This window comes from Drosophila sechellia, chromosome 3R (assembly GCF_004382195.2).
Source record: "Drosophila sechellia strain sech25 chromosome 3R, ASM438219v1, whole genome shotgun sequence".
Taxonomy (NCBI): Eukaryota; Metazoa; Arthropoda; class Insecta; order Diptera; family Drosophilidae; genus Drosophila; species Drosophila sechellia.
In genome coordinates this window covers 14,410,158-14,432,955 of record NC_045952.1, presented here as the reverse complement: position 1 = coordinate 14,432,955, position 22,798 = coordinate 14,410,158, and the positions used below count along the sequence as shown (strand labels likewise).

The following is a 22,798-nucleotide window of genomic DNA, read 5'->3' as shown; positions in this document are numbered from 1 at the left end:
AATACTAATATACTAATACCTACAATTCAAAACGACTGCCATTGTCGCTTAAGAGAAATAAAACACGCTTATACCATTTTGACTTTTAATAAAATAATACAATTATTTCCTTGATTTTGCTCTCATTTTTTGTATAATTTTTCGCGGCAGTTCTTTCCAAACAGTTTTCGTGTACCGGTAAGGATCCATGGCGTTCCTAGCGGTTCCAATCGGGACTGGTGCCTGGGCCTTCTTGCCCCACACCTTCGGGTGTCTCCAGACTACGGGTTTTCCATGCTGGCCACCACCTCGGTATCCAAAGACTCCATCCTCGAAAACGGTCTCTATATTGTCGCCGAAAGCTGTGCCCATATACCGATCTCCTGCTGCGCAATCGTAGGCCCTATAGAAGGGATTGTGGGATACTGGATATGGAGGCGGTATAACGGGTGGCTCCTTTCTTCCAGTCTGGGTGCTATGATTCACCACGTTTCTTAGGGCCTTCCGCTTCGGTCTACGAGTTCCCGCCGGCGGAGTCACATCCAGATCAAACTCCAAGTCGCTCACACTCGTGTCGGTAAGAACTAAGTGGTCGGGACACGGCTCTATAAAACGCTTCTGGCACTCTTTCTTGAGGGCCTTATTCAGGTGAAACTTATCCAAGACATCGCGACAGGTGCACATCATCAGGGACTGGTGGCATGTGCACTTCTCGAAGCCCTGATCTTTTAGAGCGCGCTTGATCTGGCGCAGTGCCACCGCCATATCGCTCTTCACGATCCGGAAGGTTATGGGTCTCTGTTTCATATCCAAAGTGGGCAGTGGACGAAGGGTCACGAATATATCACCATTTCGCTTGGAAATGTTGAGCACTGGAGGACCAAACCGCTTCTGTTCCTCGTAGTCAGCTGTTACCTTGCCGCACATATTCGGATCTCTACTTCGCATCAGGAAGTGACGCATCACATGGCCGGAGGATCGTAGGATGGCTCCTGGCCGCCAGCCATTCTTCCGTGCCTCGCAGCTTTTTGTCCAGTTCCAACCATGGCGACGGGACACAATGCTTGAGGATGATAGGCAGTTTTTGTGGCCAGCCTTTGGATGATGGCTTCTCCCGTCAAGTATTTTGTCTCCTGGGTATAGCGATTCCGTCAGCTCCTTGATGGATCGCCTGCTGCGGATAGTGAATAAGGACTGAGATGCGCAGCGTTCCTTAATAGCCGAAAGCTTCTTGGTGTCGTGGATATGGTACAGATTCTTTAGCTCGGAAAATACCTTCGCCAGGTAGGGAAGATCATCTTCCCCCTCAGATTCCATGACCACACAGAAATCCTCGCTTGAACGGGGCTTTGGAGTTCGACGAGGAGGTTTTGGTGGACTCTGAGCGGTAAAAATGTCATCGCACATCTTGCGGATTCGGCAGTGGGCGCACGTTCTACCCTTAGAGCATGTACAACGGCATGGTGGGCACTCGTTGTCGTTCCAGATCTTCCGGCGCACCTTCTCGCAGGGTGGCTCACAAAAGTCCTCGACCCCGGGCGGAGCTTTTGGTTTTACCAGTTGTTCTGCCACAATTTCTTCGGCCGTAATATTCTTGATCGGATGTCCTTGGAGTATGGGAACTGCTTTAGTATTGCATTGAGGGCATGGTGCATATTTTGGCAACCAGGACATCGAGCACAAGCAGACAGGACAGAACCGTATAGGTTTCACGCCATGTACTAAGTCGGATCTAAGGGGAACAGGGATGCTAGATTTCACGCGAGCAAGACTGAGAGACCTCGGTGTGTAAAATGGAGTTATGACATTCGCATCGGAAGGTGGCTCTGTAGGAACCATCGAGCTCGAGGGCGGTTCCATTTCTTTGACCTTCTTGGCCACAGAGTCGATGATATTAGAGTACTCCTCGGTGAGCTTTTTAAGCTGAATAAATGAGGGTTTCTGCTTGGGACAGCGGTCATCATCAGGAAAGATTGCTCGACGATTTTCCAAGCTTTTGTAGCGCTGCAAGTCCAGATTCAGGCGCTCATCCCCTATTTCGGATAGAAGTTCAGAACACGGCTCCGAGGGAATTTTGAGTAAAGGATCAGGATCGCCAATGAGAAACATCACATCCTGAGGATTGAAGGTCGGGCCCTGGCTAGCACAGCTGACTCGTCCGCTTTTCTCCTTCTTCGGTAGTATCACCGATAATTTGCTGGTGCGGGAAAGACTTTGCCTTAAAGGCTTCTGCTCTGGGTGCTCCTCGCACTTTACGGTCAAGCGTATTAGAACGCTCACCCTTCCAACTACGTCAACTCGACGAACCAAATCGAGTGTATCTTCGTGCACCAGATCGTTCATCATGGGGCTGATCTTGTCAAGAAAATCCACAGGGAAGTTCGCAGTGGCCTTGCCAACAGTTGATCCCTGGTAAATGCCCGCCAAAGTCAAGCCCTTCTCCTCCAGACTTTGACGCAATGTCGATGCTTCCATAGGGAGCTCCATCTCTCTGCCGGACACAAACTGGTCTACATTGATTCGGCTGGACGTTACCTTCACTGATTTTCCGGCAACCTTGGTTTCCACCAGGAGTTTGGCGGGTTCGTCAATCGTCACGCCAAAAAGATTCAGATTGGTGATGACCAAGTCGAATAGAAAGTTAGCCGATTCCGTCATTTCGTGGTTGCTTATTTGGTGTATTTTAGAATTTGTATTCCCTATGTCAGTCCTTCTGCGGTATCATCTATTAAAATCGGTGATTAAAAAAGAAATATGAACTGGAAACGGAAGTTGTGTGTGTATTAGGTTTACAGGAGTTGGAATAAAGTGTACTGAATGTTTAACAATAAACTCAAAGCTAAATTCAAAGCAGAAAAGTTGTTCTGGGATCGCATAAGATTAGTCCGTAGGCAATTGTCAAATGCAGATTACAAAAGATATTTAGGACACACACTAACATTTATTATGAACAGTAGAGTCCTACAATTGGCGATTTGTGTGCATTTGGCGAATAATATTTTTTGGAAGTGTCTTCCAAACGGTCCTGGTGAACCTATATGGATCGATGGCATCTTGACCAGTGCCAATTGGCATTGGTGCACCTGTACGCATTCCCCAAATCCTTGGATCTCGCGGACAGGGAGCCTTTCCATGCTGACCTCCTCCTCTATACCCAAATATGCCATCCTCGAACACCGTCTCCACATTGTCCCCGAAGGCGGTGCCCATATAGCGATCTCCCGCTGCGCAATCGAAGGCCCTCCAATAGGGACTGTCGGAAACAGGGTACTTGGGCTCTATAGATTGTATGCCTTTCTTCTGAGTCTGTGTTCCATGGTTCACCATGTTCTGGAGGGCTTTAGCCTTCGGCCAACGTGTTCCCGCTGGCGGTGTGACATCCAGGTTAAACTCAAGGTCACTGATGCTTGTATCGGTGAGCACCAAGTGCTCGGGACAGGGTTCCATGATTCGTCGCTGGCATTCCTCTTTGAGGGCTTTGTTGAGCTCGAACTTCTCCAAGGCATCGCGACAGGTGCACAGCATAAGGGACTTGTGGCACGTGCACTTCCTAAAACCCTGATCCTTTAAAGCGCGCTTGATTTGACGCAGTGCCACCGCCAGTTCGCTCTTCACAATCCGGAAGGTTATGGGTCTCTGTTTCATATCCAAAGTGGGCAGGGCGCGAAGGGTAACAAATATCACTCCGTCCTTTTTGCAAATATTAAGTATTGGCAGGCTTCTCCGTTCTCGCTCATCTTGTTCGTCGGATATCTTTTTGCAGATGCTACGATCCTTTTTGCCCATTAGGAAGAAGCGCATCACTTGACTAGCTGCTCGTAGGATGGCCCCAGGCCTCCAGCCGTACTTTTTGGCCAGCCATGATCTTGGCCAGTTCCAACCGTGGTGACGAGGAACAAGGTGTAGGTCCGGCAAGCAGGTTCTGTGACCCGCCGTCTGTCGTTTAAAAGTACCGGGAACGTGAGGATCGAAGGCACTGGGGGGGCGCATAAGCGTTATGGAAGATCTACTTCCAATTGGCAGTAGAGTTTGGGATTCGCATCGCTTCTGCATTTCTAAGAGCTTCTTGGTATCGTGCTTGTGATACAGATACTTAAGCTCGTTTAAAACTCTGGAGAGGTAAGTGCGATCGTTACTGGGGTGTGTTACCACACAGAAATCCTCTCCTTCGCGGGGGCTTGGAACCTTTACATGCTCCTGCTCTTGCGGTTTTCCTTTCTCGCTGCTAAAGACGTCCTCGCACATCCTGCGAATACGGCAATGGGCGCAAGTCCTATCGGCGGAACAAGTACAGCGACATGGAGGACACTCCTCTTCAGACTCAGTTTCAGAAGAAATTTGAAGTGGTTCACCCAAAACAGGTTTATTCTTTTTCTTTAATGGCTTGGTATGTTTAATAGGGCCTTGGCATGGATCCTCTTTGGGTTCTTCATATTTTGGTTTTACCAGCTGCTCTTCTACAATTTCATCCGCTGTTATTTGACGACTGTGGTGTTCTTCGAGCTCAGGAAGAGCTATAGCATTGCATCTGGGGCATTTGGCATACTTCGGTAGCCAGGACATGGAATACAAGCAAAAAGGGCAAAACCGAATGGGATTTATATCGTTGTCAGTATCATCTTTTATAGGAACTGGTATTATGCGATCTTCCATTGGTTCCTGGGGTGTGCTTGAAATAGGAGCAGTCTTTTCTGATAGGGGATCCGCCGAGCTAGAAGGCAGATGCATTTGCTTAATTTTATCTGATACCATTCCAATGATCCTTGAGTAATGATGTGTCAGTTGCCTTAGTTGACTAATTGAGGGTTTCTCCTTGAGACAGGGATCGTCATCTGGTAAAACTAAGCGACGATTTTCCAAGCTCCTATAGCGCCGTAAGTCCAGATCCAATCGCACATCCCCATCCTCAAACAGAAGTTCCGAGCACGGCTCTGATGGAATCTTTAGCAGAGGATCGGGATCACCAATGACAAACATCACGTCCTGGGGGTTTAATGTCGGTCCCAATCCTTGGCAACTTTCTTTTTTCAGCCCTTTTTTGGGAAGTATATCCTCAGCAATGGATTTTCGGGACATTCGAGGGGAACTGGATCTTCGCGGTTCCTTAATGATGTCAGTATCTATGCACTTAATGATCAATACTAAGCGAATGGTAATGGTGCCAATGCAGTCAGCTCGGCGCATTAGATTTATTGTGGCCTCGAAGAAAAGGTCATTCATTTGGGAGCTTATTTTATCGATAAAGGTGTCCGGAAAGAGCAGCACATTACTTCCCAAGGATGAGCCTGCGTAACGGGCGGATATCTGCATTCCTTGATCTTCCAGGGACTGTCGCAATGCAGATGGACTAGTGGTGAACTGGGTCACTCTGTTGTTTACGAAATCCTGGACATTTATTCGACTGTTTGTGATTTTAATATTGACACCACCGAATTTAACTTGCGCTTCCAATAGTTCGGTTTCCTTGACTGGCTTTTCCAAGTCCAAGCTAGTGACCACAATATCGAACAGGAAATCAGTTTCGTCATCCTGTTGGCCACTATCCATTTTAAGCTCGCAATATTCTTTAACGTGGCTTACAGTCGTATAAAATCTAACAAAATGTGTGTAAAATTGAAAAGTGTGTGTGTGAATTGTTTAAGTGATAAGTGCACATTGAACGTATAGACCTTAAAGTCAAAGCAGTACTCTGAAAAATATGATTTTTAGAATATTTTTTACATTAAAATATATTACCGACTAAAGCTTTAAATAATGTCTTGATTTTATTAAATGCCTCAATTATATATACAACTTTGCCTGGAAATTAATTAAAATCAACCAAGTCATTAGTTTCAAAAAACTCTTGGGAGCAGCTGTCCACAAGTGTTTTCCTACTGTGAACTCTAGTGACCTCCTGTCTGACCAAAGGTTCCTGCGGGATTTCGAACCTGACTGGGCCAGTGAAAAGGAGCCAAATGGATTTCTAATTACCCCGGCCGCTCCCCAGTCACAAATTCGCCTGTTGCTGCACGTGGTGCAATGGTCGGGGAAAATCCCTGCCCCTCGTGGAAAATCCCGCTCCCATTTATCGCTACACTTTCCGTAAGCCGCTTAACACGCGATTCCTGGGAAATCTCACACGCCCCCCGAGGCGGGCTGCTCCATTTATCAAATCAGCTCACATGCTTATCTAAATTAAGTTCAATTTTAATTAAATTTTGCGCATTACGTTGACGCGAAAATCGGTTATCCTTGCTGTTTCAGGCGCTCCAGTCCACACCCAAAAACTAGTTTTTAAGCGCATTTGCGACGAACATTGGGGAAATTGTCGAAAAATGCTGAGCCGCAAAATGGAAACGTTTTATCGAGAAGACCGCCTGACTAACCCAGCCGATTTAATTGGATACAAATTGGTGCAGCCAAATGTTCACTGGGTTTCGTGGGTGGGAAGGTGGGACAAACCCTAGGGTCAGGCTGCCATCCACGCCAATAGCCAAACAATAACAAATTGGGTCCCCGGGTGCGACTAAATTCGGTGCTATTTTCTGACCTTCCTGGACGCGATGCTGCTGGCCATGCATAAATTATACAACGCACGTGTACATTCCGATTTACTCTAGGAAAAAGTCCATAGCCGAGGAATTTTCTTTTAAACTAACCTAGTGCATCCCTCATATGTAAAAGGGTGCTTAAAACATAAATTCTAGATAAATTGCTAAAATAAATACTGAAATTTTAAAACAGTTTCAATTCCATTTTATATAATTCTGGCAAGAGAAATGCAAGCAGCTTTCTTGGGAAATAGTTTAATAATAAATGCAGCAAATATATGAAATCTGAAATACATTTCAATCTTCCTAGGAACTTATTGAAGAACATATTTCCTTTTCGTTATGCTTACAAACCCATCAGACAACCTAATGGAAATTGACGTCTCCTAACCCACTTTTATAAGAGTATTTAGTTTATGTCTAATAACTTTTCAATTGATGGCTCCGCAATTTGGGCCGAGTTTGCACAAATATTTCCGGCCACAGAACGTGTGAAAATCGAGGAGTGAATGCTGGACAACAATTTCGTGTGGCCAAATTGGCTTCTCTGGCCGAAACCTGGCATTAATAACTTGTTAATTAGTTGGCCATTTTGTCGAGTAAAGCAATTGGAAAACAATTTCACCAGCAATTGTCATTGGTTGAGTTGTGTCGAAATGCACGAATTCCTTCGATTGCATAATTTATGTGCTGAATCGGTTTTGATGGACGACGACTCAAATAGCTAAAGCCGAACCATTTTGGCCACATTTATTTGCATATTTGTTCTCTTGCATTTTAATTGCTTGCCAAATTAATGTCTCTCCTTTAAATGCAAAGCACTCTGCCTTAGCTAGAAAAAGCCACCAATTAGAATGTCCGAATGTGAATATGCTTGACCATAGCCCTGAACGTCTGACTGACTGGGTGAAATGGCACATACATAGAGTATAATAAATCCTTTTGGATAAACCATAAAACAAAAGATATTCCTCGCCAGCAGATGGCAAAACTAATTCCCATTCTCTGCTGGCATCCATCCACATACTCCCACAAGTAATTGGTTGAAGCGAGTGTTTTTGGTTTTTGCCTCTTGTTTTGCTCGAGCGAACACTCTTGGTTTTGGCACGTTACGTATACGCCACAAGTACCTAATGCCAGGCACCTAATACCCAGCTCGTTGGCGGTTGCGGCTGCTGCATCCAACCCACTTTCACACTGCCACACTGACACTTGGCTGGAGCATTGCTGATGCGGCTTGGAGCACTGTTCCTGCTGGCAGACAAATGAGCGCCACCATTAAACGCTTCTGAAATATGCTGGCGAATCGTTCACAACCGGAGCAGGAGCAGGAGCATCCAAGGAATGGGAAGTGGCAGTGTGGAGCTATTCATGCCAATAAATCTGCGAATTCTGCACCCGGAACGCAGCTTGTTCTCCGGGGTCCAAAGTGTTAAATCGTATTTAATTCGAAGCTCTTTGGGTTATTTAATGCATTGAATAAGTTTACAGTAGGAATTTACTTATTGAAGAAGATCTTCGGCCAGTTAGAATTTGAGGAGAAAACCCTTTACCTTAATTGGAGAGACCTTTGAGAGCTTGTTTGTTCTGAAATGATAGCATCCTAGTAGGAGTGTATTTGAGTTTCCCAATATATATGCTAAAAATTATGTAGCCGGAATAATGTTTGACTAGAACCTGCAACCAAAGCCCGTTTCCAGAGTACTGCAGTCCCATTGGACCTCGTCCATTCTGAAAAATGCCGAAGAAAGGAAAAGACAAGGGGAAGAAAGGGAAGAAAAGTGTTTTCAGAGCCAAGTCTACCATAGTGCCCACAGCACCGCCTGAACCAGTGTTCGATAGAAATTTGCCCGTCTTCTCCTTCGATCTTGTTATCACCCGACTGGAGGTAAAGGGTGTGGTCCTGGCCGACGCCAGAAAACTGCGGGTGAAGGTCAAATTTGGGGGCAACAATCTAAGTCTTACGGCTAGTAGGACCAATGTGAGCGAGTTCAAGCCGAATGCCAGTCACACCTTTCAGGCGGAGCCACCGAATCTTGCCCAGAATGTCGAAGAAAATGGCATAGTCTTTGAGGTGGTGTACGATGAGCAAGTTGTTGGCTTGGGTAATCTGAGCCTGCCCAAAAGATTAAGCTCAAGGATAAAGCTGGACATGAAGGCATTCTCCTACACGAGCACTTGTCCCCTGGAAATGGAGGGGAAACCAGTTGGCGCATTAGAGTTCCTTTGCAAGCTATTTATCAGATGTGGCGATTATGCCAGGTGAGCTGGGATTACCGTACAGAGTGCTTAGTAATTAAGACCACTTGATTTTTTTCAGGGAGGGCGAAACTTGCCCCAATTTGGACAGGAACCTTAGCCCAAAGGACATAGTATTTGTGGTCGGCAAATCGCAGGCCAATACCAGCTGCTGCGATCCCTGTCGAGATGCTCTGGAAATCGAGGCGAGAAAACAGAAGGACTACAGTATTCAATCGAGTTCTAGTCGAAAATAGATTAATTTAAGGTTCATAACCATGCATCTAGTACAAGTTTCATTTAATACCACACTTACCAGATAATACCCTTTCATCTCTTACAAAGAAGGTATCGTTTATATACAAAATTGAAAGCCTAATTGGTTCTGCCAAGGAATATGTACAATTTATATATGACCTAGCTCAAATTACCCTAAATCACAATGTTCAATGTTTTATTTTAGATTCACCTCTCAATTACCTTCAATCAATCCGTATTTGCTGGCCAAATAGCTTTAAAGTATCCTTTTGGCACCAGAACATGCCATATAGAATTCGTTTCTTTTGGCTGTCAAATATCTGCTTGATTAGAAGTGACTTCAATTTAGGGTATTTTTCTGGCTTTTGCATTTAAGCAAATATTTGGGAACGGGATCAGGTTGGATTTTTATTACACATTTTGCTCATTTTAATGTCCTGGCTGCCTTGAGTTGTTTGTCAGGACCTTCTCCTTCGTTCCACAATTCGGGGCACACATGTGTGCGCATAAGGGAAAGTGAGTTCATCTATTTTTTATTTGCCTTCAGCCAGATGCTTCAATATCATTTATATATATATATATATACGTTCATGTAAATGGCTATAACCCGCATTATGCTCAAGGAAAATTTCAATATTGACTTCCTCGCGTGTTTGTGTCCCTTTCCATTGTAAAGAAGTCCGAAGCTCAAAGAAACTCCCAGTCAAGTAAATAATTGAATATTTATTCGATTTCTGAACTTCATTTTGCTGCTTAGCTTCGCTTTTCAGCAAAAATCCATTGTTGGGAGACACCTTTTTACGTTTTTTTTTAAATTTCATCCACTGTCTGACATAATATTGCACATTACACCTACATTGTGCGATAATAACATCAGCAAGCCGCGAATCCGAGGAGAGCAATTCTTGGCGTGGGCTTCGGACTTTCAGCTGGCAACCTCAAACCGGAAATTAAAACTTCACTCAAAAAAGGAGCAAGTGTGTGAGTCTTGGATGTTTTTTAGGTGGACCTCTTTGAAAATGGAAAACCATATGAAATCTCTGTTTATTTAAAAAGGCTATCTATCAAGTAAAACTTATCCGTTGGTTTTGCTTTAATTTAATAAGAAAATATTACTCATACGACTAGTGTGTCGGTAGAATTTTAAGAGAGCAAATGTTTTTTTTTGCACCAAATGTCCATAAAAAGTTTACCATTCAGATATCTGTTGTAGGTTAGTTATTGTTGTGTTATGTTATTTAGTAGACATAGAAGCCCTCGCTACCGAAAAGGCCACCCTAATTTCCTGTATAGATATGATTCCTCTATTCTATTTTCCATTTAGTGCATTTCAGGCCAGCGAACAAAACACCAGACAAACACTCGTTTGCGGTGCTCAACATTGATTTGAATTCCTGCACAATTTTTAATGAACTCGAAATTCCAGGCACATGCGAAGCCAGCAAGGCCACTGCCATTTTCTCACAGTACACCACCCAAAACCACCCACTCACAGCCTCAAAAAAGTGAAACAATCGGCAGTGACGTGCCGATATATATTTGTGGGAAAATACATTTCACAAAAAAAAAAAAAAACTAACACTTACCTTTTTAAAGCCACTGGCACTGCAATAATTGAATCAAATTCAACGTAATACGTTTCTGTAGTCTGTCAATGATAAAAGCCTTTTTTGCTATCGAAAGCAATCTGGGCTGAATTCTGCTGAAAATGCAATTAACTGAAAGCCAAAAACACAAGCTTCTGCTTATCAATATGCTTCAGTATTTATTTAAGTATTTCTCACTTTGCTTTAGTAGTTTTCTTTTTGAGTAAACTTAGTTGAGAGATTTTCAATTTATACATAATAGGGAAACTATGCTGGGAGAACAGGGAAAGTGGGATATGAACTTAAGGCCAGAGGTGATGTGGAATTATTGATCTAAGCATATACAGAGACATATACAGATATACACAAAAATACAATTACAGCTAAACCTTTAATAGGGCGACTCTCGGCTACATATGCAATGACAAACGCACACACATTTAACTAGTACTGATATTGTGTTAATGCATAGTTTCATAGTTTATTTATCCATTCTCTAGGCGTAATAGACAGCAACAATGAACTATATTTTTCCACTACGGATTTGCTTGACTTATGTATGCTGTTTGAGATTCAATAATTTACACGTTAATTTGCCTCTATGCGGATTAGGTTGCTCATGTTTAGACTATTAAATGCTTTCAGCATAATTGTTGAATTGTGGCTAATGATCCATTGACCACTTCGTTTCGCTATCCATGCATTGCGCCTTTATTTTTATTTTAGCTTTATTATATTTAATTAAATTTAATTTACTTAGAGCTAGACAAACGTTTAAGTTTCACTTAGCGCTTTCAAGGGTTCCTTAGTAAATTCGAAAGTGGGAGAGCAAGAGGTACAAAAGAGCCTTACATAGAGTGTGACGTCGATTAATGACTTTGCCATTTGGCTTACGTCTGAAAACTTGGTAGTTTCTGTTTCCGTTTCCGCTTAAACTTCATGTCGCTTAGGTAGTAGTACAGTATAGATATATTTGCTGTTTATTTACATAATTTCAATTCGAGATTACTCGTCCTTAGTCACTAACTTTTCCTTTCCTAGGGTACAGTTTACACAACGCAATCACCTTAAGGTACAAAAGAGTAAAGTAAAGGTACAGAATTCCCATGGCTGAGTATGTGTGTGTGTGTTTTGTGTGTGTGTGTTCGTGATATGTAGTTGATGTTCGGGGCAAATAGCCCTCGACATTTAGTAATTAATAATTCAGAACTTTTCTGATATGTTCGAGAGAGACTCTAAACTGTGGTTGAAACCACCACAGAACGTGGGTGGTTCAACTGCGGGTAGTTGGCCTATCCTCCCACGATTTCCACACGGCACAACTTGTCATAAAACTGCAGTTTTGCCCGACATTTGATGCGAAAATGCAGCTCAGCCGACGTTCCCTGAGGGACGGGATATAGCCACTAATGCCCCGTTATTTCCGACCGACCTACCCCAACCGACCAACCAAGCAACCACCCAACTCGACGCAGCTCAGGGCGGCTCAGTGCAGCTCAGTTGAGAGAATGTGTCAACTTCTGTGCCAATTGTGGGGCCATTAAACTATGACGCAGCATCAGCACTGCCACTCTTCTGGGCACTAAAAAAATAGCAATCGCTATAACTCTGCGATGATAAACACAGTTTTATTTAAGAAAACTCTAGCCCAATTAGTTAGTTTCTAGGTCAGTCCCCTATGAAAACCCTTTATTATCATGGGATACAAGTGCGTCGTGTTTAGGATAATATGATATTTAGCACAATAGAATAAAAATGTGTATAAATTAGTACCATTATTACAAATAAATTAACATAATTTTCAATTAACATAAATTTAGACTTATGTATTGCTTCTACCGGTGTATTACGTAGCCTTTAAATTGAAGCTGCCCTTAATCTCCACTGCTCAGATTTAATATTCGAACATGTCGAGGCATTTTTAGACATTTGGCAGTGTTATCTCTGTCGTGCCAGGGGCAAAGTTATATTCCCACCGAAAATAGAGATGTTGTAAGCCGTCAATGCTGGATTCCTCGGAAGTGGCAAATTCCCCAAGACTCAGTAGTTTCAGCACTTAATGCTGCAAAGCCAGCTGTCAGTTGCAATGGAATCGGAGGACCAAGTGACTGCAATTCACTTTGCTGACCGGGATGAAAAGGACAAAGTGGGAGGTGAAGGGTTCAACGTGTGGCAAAAAAGGTCGATTAGATAATTTGTTGATGCCACTCCAGGCCGGGACACTTATCCTTATTGCAATTTTCGATTGCCTCGACGAACTACAGTGAAGTGAGCACTCGAAACATTTGATTTAAATTCACAAAAGCTGTTGCGAAACAACTTTCGATGGCGTCCATCTGCGGTTGCTTAAATACCAAATACATTCGTTTTCTTCTTTGATTTTCGCAGTTTATTCATGCGAATTTTTTACCACTTTTCCAGAATTTATTTAAGCATGCAAACAAAAGTGTTGAAAATGCCTGCAACTACACACGGATGGATGGATGGTTGGATGGCCTGATGGATGGGCGGGTTGGCAACTGGTGGGCGTGTCGGCCGGGGAAAATCGCAGCATGTTTCACGGCAATCACTCTGGAGCATTGTTTGCACTGCTCCGCTTTTATTTTCGCTGCAACAACAGAATCAGGAGGAAATCACAAAAAAAGTGCCAGCAAAACAGGGCGGCGCAAATATTAAGCAAACAAAAGACGAGCGCTAAAGAGGGCGGGAAGAAAAGGCTTTCAGCTTTTCACTTTTCATTGCGTGCCATCGTAAAATGAAAAGTAGTGCGAAATATTTGAACGGAATCTATGTCAGCAGTTCGCCGCTGACGCAGCTCGTAAAAAGCACAGGGCCCCGTAATTTTTATGCCCGGGAAAACTGCTCAAATTACAGTCGAGTGTTGAATTTCCACGAAAAACTCCAGAGAACTTCGTTGGCAGTTTCGGCCACTTCACAGTTGCATCAAAGTGATCTAATTAGGCTACAGAATTGAAAAGGACACGGTTCGATGAAAGCTGGCAAAGAAAACTTTTCGATAATGATTATTGATTCGGGGACAGACATTGTGGGGTCGAGTTCATAAAGTTTCATTTTAGTTTTTGCTTGGCGGTAAATAATTTAATATCATGAAAAGAAGAGTTTAATTTATTTGCTGGTCAAAGGATCCAAGAATTGAATTGATTTTAAATGTATTATTTATGTATTTAATTGAAAAATAAAGGTATTATTTTTTTTCAGCTCTTGTCAAAAGTTGCAACATCTGACTTATTTAATATGAATTACATTCCAAGTTCGCCCACAAAATGTACCTTCACCAGTTCACCTTGGCTAGAGAAAAACAAATTGTTTTGTCTGCATCATCACGAAAAAGAAATGAACTCCGATATATTTGAGCTGCAACAAGCTGCCATCAAATGAACATTACCCATTGACCGAGGTCGTCCTGATTAATGAGCGATGCTTTCGGTGGCAAACAGCCACAAGAAAAGTCAAGGAAACGGCTTGATTTATTGGAGAATTGTTGGATGGAGCTGTGGACTGATGGCCACTTTGCTGACCAGCAGCAGGAGCGGCACAAAAGTCAAACGGACTTTGCTCCTAAACCCGAGCTAATGAAAACGAAAACGAGAGTCAACGTTAAACGCTTTAAAAATCTTGGCAGCTTAATGGCCAATTAGCGAAACAAAAGGGACATTTTCCGGCAGCTGGAGACAGATGGGGACAGTAGACAGGATAGGAGCGGGAGCCCAGAGGCCTAGATTTCAATAAAGTAGATTTCCCGACACTGAGTCCTCCTACGACTAATGGAGAAGAATGAGAGCTGCTGCTCGAGTGGCGCATAAATTACAATTAAGTGTAATTAATCATTGCTGAGTGGCCCGCCGGCATCGACATCATCGTGCAAGGATCTGGGCCAATTGAGGAGGAGGCCAGCAGCCAGATGCGGACCTGCCGCCATTTGTTTGGCCGTTGTCTTATCCTCACTCACTTCCCCAAAGGAACCAGGAGCAAAGAGTTCCGGGAACAGGACACTCGAGTGATTGGTTAGCCGCATGGCCACTTAGCAACAATGGGAAAAGGAGCAGCTGAAACACCCGCATAGAACAGCAAAGGAAGCAGCAAGGACAACAGCAACAGGAATTATTGTCCAGATCAGGTGACTTACTTTTAACACCTTGGTATTCTTACAGAAGAGCTCTTTGAAAATGGCACCAATATTATAAAACGAAATTCGTGGGAACGGAATTGTCATTACTGAAATCGAGAATTAGGTTTAGGGGAAAATTCTTCGGCTTCTTAGAATAACGAAATATATTAAAATAACTCGAAATAATAAACCATCACTATCAATTTACTTTGGAATTTATTTGCAATGTCTAATTGAAATTCTAAGTAAAATATTAATTATTACTATAATTGATATTATGAATGCTCATTTTTGGGGCAGCATTGCTCAACTTCCTGTAGATTGTGATTTCATAGATGTTGCGCATAGTTTCAAACAAATATTTGAATGTCCATAAATGTTTATGTAAATGCATTTATATGTTTTAAATAATATATACATGTTTGAATAGGTAACATGCACAGTTTACCTTTTAACGAACCGTTAGCAAACAGTTTTACATCGTTTGTGCAAACGCTTTTGTATGCAATCGAAAATACTGAAATTTTAACGGATGCAGAGTTAATTTTTATTTGCATAGAACTATTGCATAAAGCCAACTAATTAAAACAGAGCATCGAGGATTGGTGAACTAATTTGTTTGGCAAATATCGGATTAAAGGTAAAATAAACCGAAACTAAACGGCTTTTTGCGATTGGATTTTATTTATCGAGCTTAACAAGCAAAAAACTATTGAAACTATTGCCGTTCTTTAAAGCAAACTCACACACATACTTTATATTATTGGCTGTTGTCTTCAATTTAATAAAGCTGACCAGGCTAAAAGTTAATTTTCCCACAAACCCATATTGTCAGCCTATTATTTACGGACACTGGACTGCCGGAGGGTTAAGGGAAATGTGGTAGGAAATTAAAAATTGAGATTTAGGCAAATTGGGAGGAACACACAGTTTAATAAATAATATTAAGTGTTTACGGACGGGGGCCAACCAGGCACAGAATGGAGTTCACCGCAAACTATTTTTATACCGGGCTCATTTGTGGACGCTCGGCCGCTGGAGTGTTAAGAGGATTGAGCCAAGAGGAAATGGCCCATGTCTGCTCCTCTCTCTGGGCCACGTCGCATGTCCGTGTCCTGCAGTAGTTGGCCATGGCAAAAGGCAAATCAATGAATAGAATGGCATGGAAAGAGGATGAAAAGCGGGAGGAAGAGCCGGGTGGAAAAGCGGTCGCAGAGAGCGAGTGTGCTCCATCAACGGTTCGTTCAGTTGGAAAAGTTATTGCGCCAGAAGTAATTCTATAAAGAAAGCTGTCAGCCTCTCTCTTTCGCTCTCCATTGCCCATCTCTTTTGCTCCTTGTCTCCTTGCTGGCCGCCCTGACCTGGGAATTTGCCTATTCAATATGAGTATTTCAGTTTTCAGCTGCTAAACGGAACTTGCGCTATTTCAGGTCCTCGAAAAATCCATTCGCATGTGGAGAGGTCTCTCTATATATAACACGCCATATATCGAGAATCGATTTTCGGGCATCCAATGGCTATTTGCGGTCTCGACCAGCGAGTTGAAGAGCCGTTAGCGATATTGATGAGCGGGGCATATTCGATTACCAGCATCGAAAAGGGTTCCCCCGGGATGAAGAATTGTTTTTTGGGCGAGTTGATTTCTTTTTTTTTTTAAATTAAGCCTAATTTGATTAGTTGGGTTCAGTCGGTCACAGAATGCCAAAAAGAAAAATAAGAGAATGAAGAGAGAGGACTTGGCCCAGAAACAAAGGACACTTCTCAGTGGGCATTGTCAGGAGCAGAGAGAAGTTCCGAAATTGATTTTACGTTCAACAGTTTTATTTGCCAACATAATTTAATAATAAACTTTGGCACTTTTAGCCCTGACCAAAGAGGGGTGGAATTCTGAACTGAAGGGCTCTGGGTGGCTCACTGGAGCTTGAAATTTATGTTCACGCCTGCATTGTTGCCTCGCAGCTCCACCAGGACACTTTCCCTGATCCTGGCCCCTCGGGCGGCAGCTGTCAGGAGCACAGAACACGGTTAACCGATGGACAGAGCTTGCGTTCGTTTCGGTAAGGCATGGTCTCGTTTGCTTTTGGTCTGGTTTGCTTTTGGCTTGGTTTGATTTTGGCCCGATTTTTTAGTTTCAGCCCATTCCGAACTGGTGCTTTAATTGGAAAATCAAGCTGCCGTGGTGGGAGAAGAAATAATATTTTATCAAATAAATTTCGTTTGAAGTGCTCGTTGTGTTATTGTTCAATTTGCGGCCAGCCTTGGTCCAGCCAGTTGCTGCCTTTGTCCAAATATTTGTCAATTAATTAAAAGCCAAAAAAAACGATGGTTGGGTGCTGTGGGTAAGGTTTCAAAAGCCCAATGAATTATTTGTGAAATTCAGCGTCACTTGAACACCTCGTTTTGACGTAATTAAATAGAATTCACATTTATATTAAATTTTTCCACTCATAACATTTTATTAGATTTTCTCATTTGTGGTCGGCTGTATTTCTATGGCTGAATAAAATGAATTATCCGGAATGCTAGCCTAATTGCTCTTTGCGGAATAAAATGCACGAATTAAAAAGTTATGCCTCTTGAACTTTTCTCAGTTGAATGCAGATTGGGAATAATATAAAATTTTTCATAAATCAAAATCATAAATAACCTAAATGCCAATGTATATGATTTTGTTTATTTGACACATTAAATAATTAAATAAAATTTATGGCACAACCATTAATTTATGACAATTATATTATCTATTAATAATATAAACTGATATTAATTTATTTATATTTAACGTTGCTTTAGAGCTAACAAATACTTTAGAGGCTATAACTATTTAATGAGTATTTGTTTCTAATTCAATGGTTAGTTGTTTTCTCTATTAAAAAGTAAATTTAAAGAAGGCAGGATTTTTAGGAATTTGTCTAAGTACCACTACTATTTACTTTGACAACCTAGCACAATTTAGACGTGGCTGAAATGCCTAGAGTTTCCCAGACCAATTAACACCGTCGGCTCGACATTCCTGCCTTCTATTTTACCTGTTCCTTGCCGGCTGAAAAGGCGACATTCTTAAAGCCTCATCAAATATGCGGGTTGTCAGGCAGTCCTTTCCCCCGGGGAACATCAAGGAGACGGCCCACCCAACAGACCGCCAACGATGCCGGCTATGGAGAAGTAATTCAATTTGGGTTTAAAATTGCAAGCTGCAGAAGGAGCTGCGAGGCTGAGGAGGCTGAGAAAGAGGCTGAAGGACATCGAGGCGTGGCATGTCAAGGCGACAGGACCTTGATAAAAAGGTGTAGGCTGGAGGATGTAACGGTCCGCCTCCGGAGGACTCTGGGGCTTCCTTCTTAATTAAAATGCATAGCATGTGAGGGCCGGGTTATAAAATCGATTGAGTGCAGCTTAAATCGCTTGATACTTGTCGGCAGGAATCAGGCAAAAAGGGATAAGGATAAGCAGCGTCAGCCACGTCCCGGAGAGGATTAAATAACTGTCATTGTAAGTGGCGATTGGAAAATGGTCCCAGTTCACTCGATACTCCCCGACAGCCATCATTTCATTTATTCAGAAACTTTTGCTTTAAATTGAATTCGCCTTCCGATTAAATTACCAACTGGCATTAAGCCTGGATCCTAGTGCATTACGAAATGATTTCGAGGCTGTGGCAGCCAACTCTTTTGCATTTGGGGCACATAATTTTAATTGCATGCTGTGAGAGGCAGGTGCAGTCGCGAAGGGTTGGAAATCTATCTAAACTTTGCCTGCATTTGTTATTGTTGCAGTGCTTGGCAAACTTTTCCCGTGCCCCAAAGTTTACCGCCCACCCGTTTTTTTCCACCCACAACGACAAAAAGACGCTCGAAGGGGGAAAAACTTTCTACGGGCTGCGGCAAGAAGCTGAAAATCAAATGAAAGTTGCTGGCCAACGACTTAGTGGCAGCTTAAAGCACTTTAAGTTGCCAAATGTCAAAGATTGCGTATACGCAACGTTGTCAGCTGTACAATATTCGTTAAATGTCAAGTTCAGCCACAAATGAAGGAAAATGTTATTAATCGTATTAGATAGCTTGAGAACAATTTTGTTATATGCAATAGTTAGACTCTATATTTATTTGTCTATATTTAAATGTACATTAAAGCACGTTTCCCAAAATATTCTGAGTGCGAATAATAACACTGAAATTTTTATGCACGCACTTCCTTGCATTTATCGAAATGTCTTTGCTAATTTGCCTAGACGAAAATCCCAGGGAGTAAGCGCCAAAAAAAAAATGTGATTAAAACTGTGTTTTTATGATCCATTGGGGCGTGACTGGGGCCGCTGGTGGTATCAAATGAGGGCCCATCCGGTTCTAACGTATAAATTAGCACGCCAGGCTATGTCGGCCATAAAACGTTTTCGCGGGCATACGTTGCGTATACACAATGCGGCGTAGGAATGCGAGCTCAGCCAGAAAGTAGGCTACAAAATGACACGCGCCAGGAAAAGATTTAGATTGGAATAGTTGGGTGGGCAGAAGGAAAAGTGAAGAAATACAGAAGGAAGACAGAAGGAAGACAGTGTGTAAGCTGAGACTGTGGGAATTTGTGGAAAGTCGTAAAGCAAAATAAACACTGGCAGGCGTAAAAGTTATAAAAATGCCAAAATATAGCCAAAGTTAAGCCGAGCGAGAAGGACAAGGTAGCTGCGAAAACTTTTGGCGGCCAACTGTTGATAGTTGGCAGTGCTTAGAGGGCGTGGCAATGTAAAAACCAAACAAAAAAAAAGATGAGAAGCGATGCGGCAAAATTCGTTTTAGCCGTCTATCCAGCTATTCAGCCATCCATCCATCCATCCATCAATCAATCAATCAGGGAGTGAGCGGGCCTAAACCAGTCAACATCAATGGCCTTTTCCTTAATGGCAAGCGACCATTTCGGGCTCCCTTTGGCAATCGACATGCAATTTATGCGAAATGTTGACATTCATCGTTTGACTTTTTCGGCTTCAGAATCAAGTTAAACACTCGGGGAATCCCAAACAGATTTACAAACAGATTTTAAAGCGGGGCTTAAAGGATTGCCAATTGAATATATATGACATACATTATGTATACATTGGATTAGCCCGAAGGATTGGAGCCAGCAATGATTTTCCAAGGGCAGACAGTCGACTTAAAATATTGAAGAGGGTTGGGAATCTTGCAGGAGGGGGGAAAACAAAGTAAACTGATATTTGTGGCCATTTAATTTGGTAATCTGGCTTAAAGTCAAAGAATTTTCCCCATTATAATTGCAATGCTTTACTTAAACATTCGATTGTGGCCATATATTTTCATCATGTATATTATATTATTTTTAAATTCAACGCCATCGTTACAGTAAGGTTTTCATTGCGATTGTTTGCGTAAAAAATTTAATTGTTTGTTGCTGTTATTGACAGAAATTTGTACTTTCTCGGTATGTGCGGTTTTTCCCGTTTTTGTTGAATTGCGAAAGCAATTACGAGAAATCTATTTGTTTAAGCAGCAAATGGACAACAAACGCAGTCGAGACTTTCAAGCAAATAGGGTTTTCTGCAACTAGTGCAGAGTTTTTTTTTATAGCGATTATGCTAATGAAAGGACATGTTCAGCTTGGCTGGCAGGGATCTTCTTTTCCAAGAATCACGACGCCACTTCTCCATGCTGGTCACGTAGGCTCCTAACATGAATCTGGCTAATACAATTAGAAGCAGACAGCCAGAGGCTGGAAAAACGGAGGAAAAACTAGGGGGAAAGCCGAGCTTCAGGATGTCAAATGTTTCAATTAAAGCTCGCGAAAACCGAGACCCTAAAAAAGTCATATCCTTTGAAACAGGATTTCAATGACAGGGGACAAAAGGATTCAAGCGCAGCAGTAGTCACAATCACTAAATTGCTTCCAGCGAATCAAAGATGAGAGAAAGAGTGAAAGAATGCGAAGGAAAGTGGAATAAAGTAAGTGAAGCAACAAAGTGGCACAAGCGGGAAGTTATACAACGAGAAGCAAAGCTTCCGGGCATTATCTTAATTATGCAAAGCCGTATCGAAAGAGTTATGGCCAAAGTCTTAACCCATGGGCGTATGCCTAAAGTGGCTAATGAACTTAAGCTGACAAAAGTAAGTGTTTTTAAAGATTAACTACCTTGAATTTTGGCTTGTTTCAGACCAAGTGCAATATCTCTTTCATCGAATCCCTTTAAGACTTTTCGTTCTTCTGCACAGGCATTGAAAATGTATTCAATCAATATGGAATATAGGCAAATTTGAAACGTAATGGGTTAAGGCTTTTGGCCGCGCCACGCACATTTATCATGCCATTTTTTTTGAGGGTTTTAGGCCACGACAAATTCCAAAGTCAAAGTCAATGGTTGCGCCCCAAATAAACCCAAATGGAATGTGGGAAGTGGGTCAGGCCCCCCTTTCGGTAAGCTGCGTGGGTGATGATGAAGGGGCTTCGGGGCATGGAGCCATTTCGTGTGTGCCATAAAGCACTCAGAGACCGAATTTCAAGCCGTTACTCAACTGCGAGCCTGCGACACGTGCGAAATCGTTGATGGAGTTGAAGTTGAATTGATTGCGTGCCAGTTGTGGCAATGACGACTTTTCGAGCCAGTGGGCGGTCCAAGAGGGGCGTGGCTTTCGATATCAAATGCCGCTTCGCTTTTGTTCGGTGTATTGTAATTAAAATGACGAAAGCAGCACCAAAGTTTTAATAAACTGCCAAAATAAACACGAAAAGGAAAGCGCGAAAGGGAATCGAATAAACAAAGACTGGAAAAGTTGTAAGCGGATTGCCTTGAATCCGAGGGGGAAAGCCGGTGGGGCAGACAGCATAAGTACTTTGTATTAATAACAAAAGCGGATGGGAATGGCACTGGCAAGAGTTGCGGCATCCGCAAATAACCAGAATTGAAACTCGAGTGGCAAAGGGGTAAGAGTAACTAAGAAACAGAATTACACCGAAAGAAACCTAAATTTCGTACTGGCAACACGTTTTAAAATATAAATAAATTACTTTTAAATTTTTATTTAAAACACTAAAGTTTTAAATTTCTTAACCCTCCCTTCTATTTTGTCTATCTATTCTGTTAAAAAATAGTATTAATATTTTAACAATACTAAGACGAATAAATAAAGGTCAAGCATTTTAAGAAATTAATTACAAAAATCAATATTAAAAATTTCTTTAAAATACTTTTTAATTACCCTTCGCTCATAAAGAAGTAAGTTCATTTCTTGGTAATCGATTGATTTATTTCCTTGGCCAAACGTTATAAATAGCATAATTTTTCCCCGTGCTGGCATAATTTTTAATCGTGGCATGAAGAGCAAACTGTTTACATTTGTTTTCCCGAATCTGGGCCAGAAGACAAGATACTTGTCGGCTGGGGGAACCGAAATTGGGCCAGGGGCAACATGTTCATTATTCCGCCGACTGATAGCTGTGTTTTCGCAGGTGCCGCTCATTAAATCATCCGGTAATCGGAGGATCAGGTTGCGGTAGCCAAAAAGGCTTCTCGGGTTAACGTCTCGAATGTTTTTGTTTGCCGGTGTCAATCACAGTTGGCTTAATTAACATTGTGGAACAGATTTCAACGCATAAATTCAAATCAGTCTGCAAAGTTTGGTCGTAAAAAGTCGCGCTATCATCGTGGCACTCGAACTAAACATAACATTTATAGTACATTGGGTCGAAGGGCTGGGGATTTTAAAGCTTTTGCTCTCTGCCCGTAATAATAATAACAACAATAATCATTTTGCATGATTTACGAGTGCAGCTGGCAGCCCTATTCGTTCAATGGCCATAAATTCTCATCAATAAATCAAATGTAGAGCTGTTCGAATATGAGGGCGCCGCGATGTATGCAGCGTTTTCTTTCTTTTTTCCCATGTATCTGAGTGGTTTGTTGTTGTGTGCGTGTGTGTTTGCTTGTTTGTTTGGATGGGTGAGTGAGTGAGAAATGTGGCAAGTGACATGTGTCACTCCATAATAATCGCATTTGCATGGAGACAAACCGCCATGAATATCCAAACAGAAACTTAACTAGAAGCTCTCTTAGGTGCCGGGTTGAAGATCTT

The 22,798-nt window shown here is 42.3% G+C and overlaps 3 protein-coding genes across 3 annotated transcripts; 1 reads left to right on the top strand and 2 right to left on the bottom strand.

Annotated features, from left to right (window-relative positions):
- Positions 1-78: 78 nt before the first annotated feature.
- Positions 79-2,812, bottom strand: LOC6606430. The gene has a single exon (XM_002031198.2). The coding sequence runs from the start codon at positions 2,635-2,637 to the stop codon at positions 103-105; it is 2,535 nt and encodes an 844-aa protein (XP_002031234.1). The 5' UTR covers positions 2,638-2,812; the 3' UTR covers positions 79-102.
- A 128-nt stretch (positions 2,813-2,940) lies between these two features.
- LOC6606429 lies at positions 2,941-5,622 on the bottom strand. Its single transcript, XM_002031197.2, has one exon. It carries the CDS (start codon positions 5,524-5,526, stop codon positions 2,941-2,943), a length of 2,586 nt encoding a protein of 861 aa, XP_002031233.2. The 5' UTR covers positions 5,527-5,622.
- Positions 5,623-8,124: 2,502 nt separating this feature from the next.
- Positions 8,125-9,031, top strand: LOC6606428. Its single transcript, XM_002031196.2, has 2 exons — positions 8,125-8,774; positions 8,833-9,031. The coding sequence occupies exons 1-2, from the start codon at positions 8,251-8,253 to the stop codon at positions 9,005-9,007; spliced, it is 699 nt and encodes a 232-aa protein (XP_002031232.1). The 5' UTR covers positions 8,125-8,250; the 3' UTR covers positions 9,008-9,031.
- Positions 9,032-22,798: the final 13,767 nt, after the last annotated feature.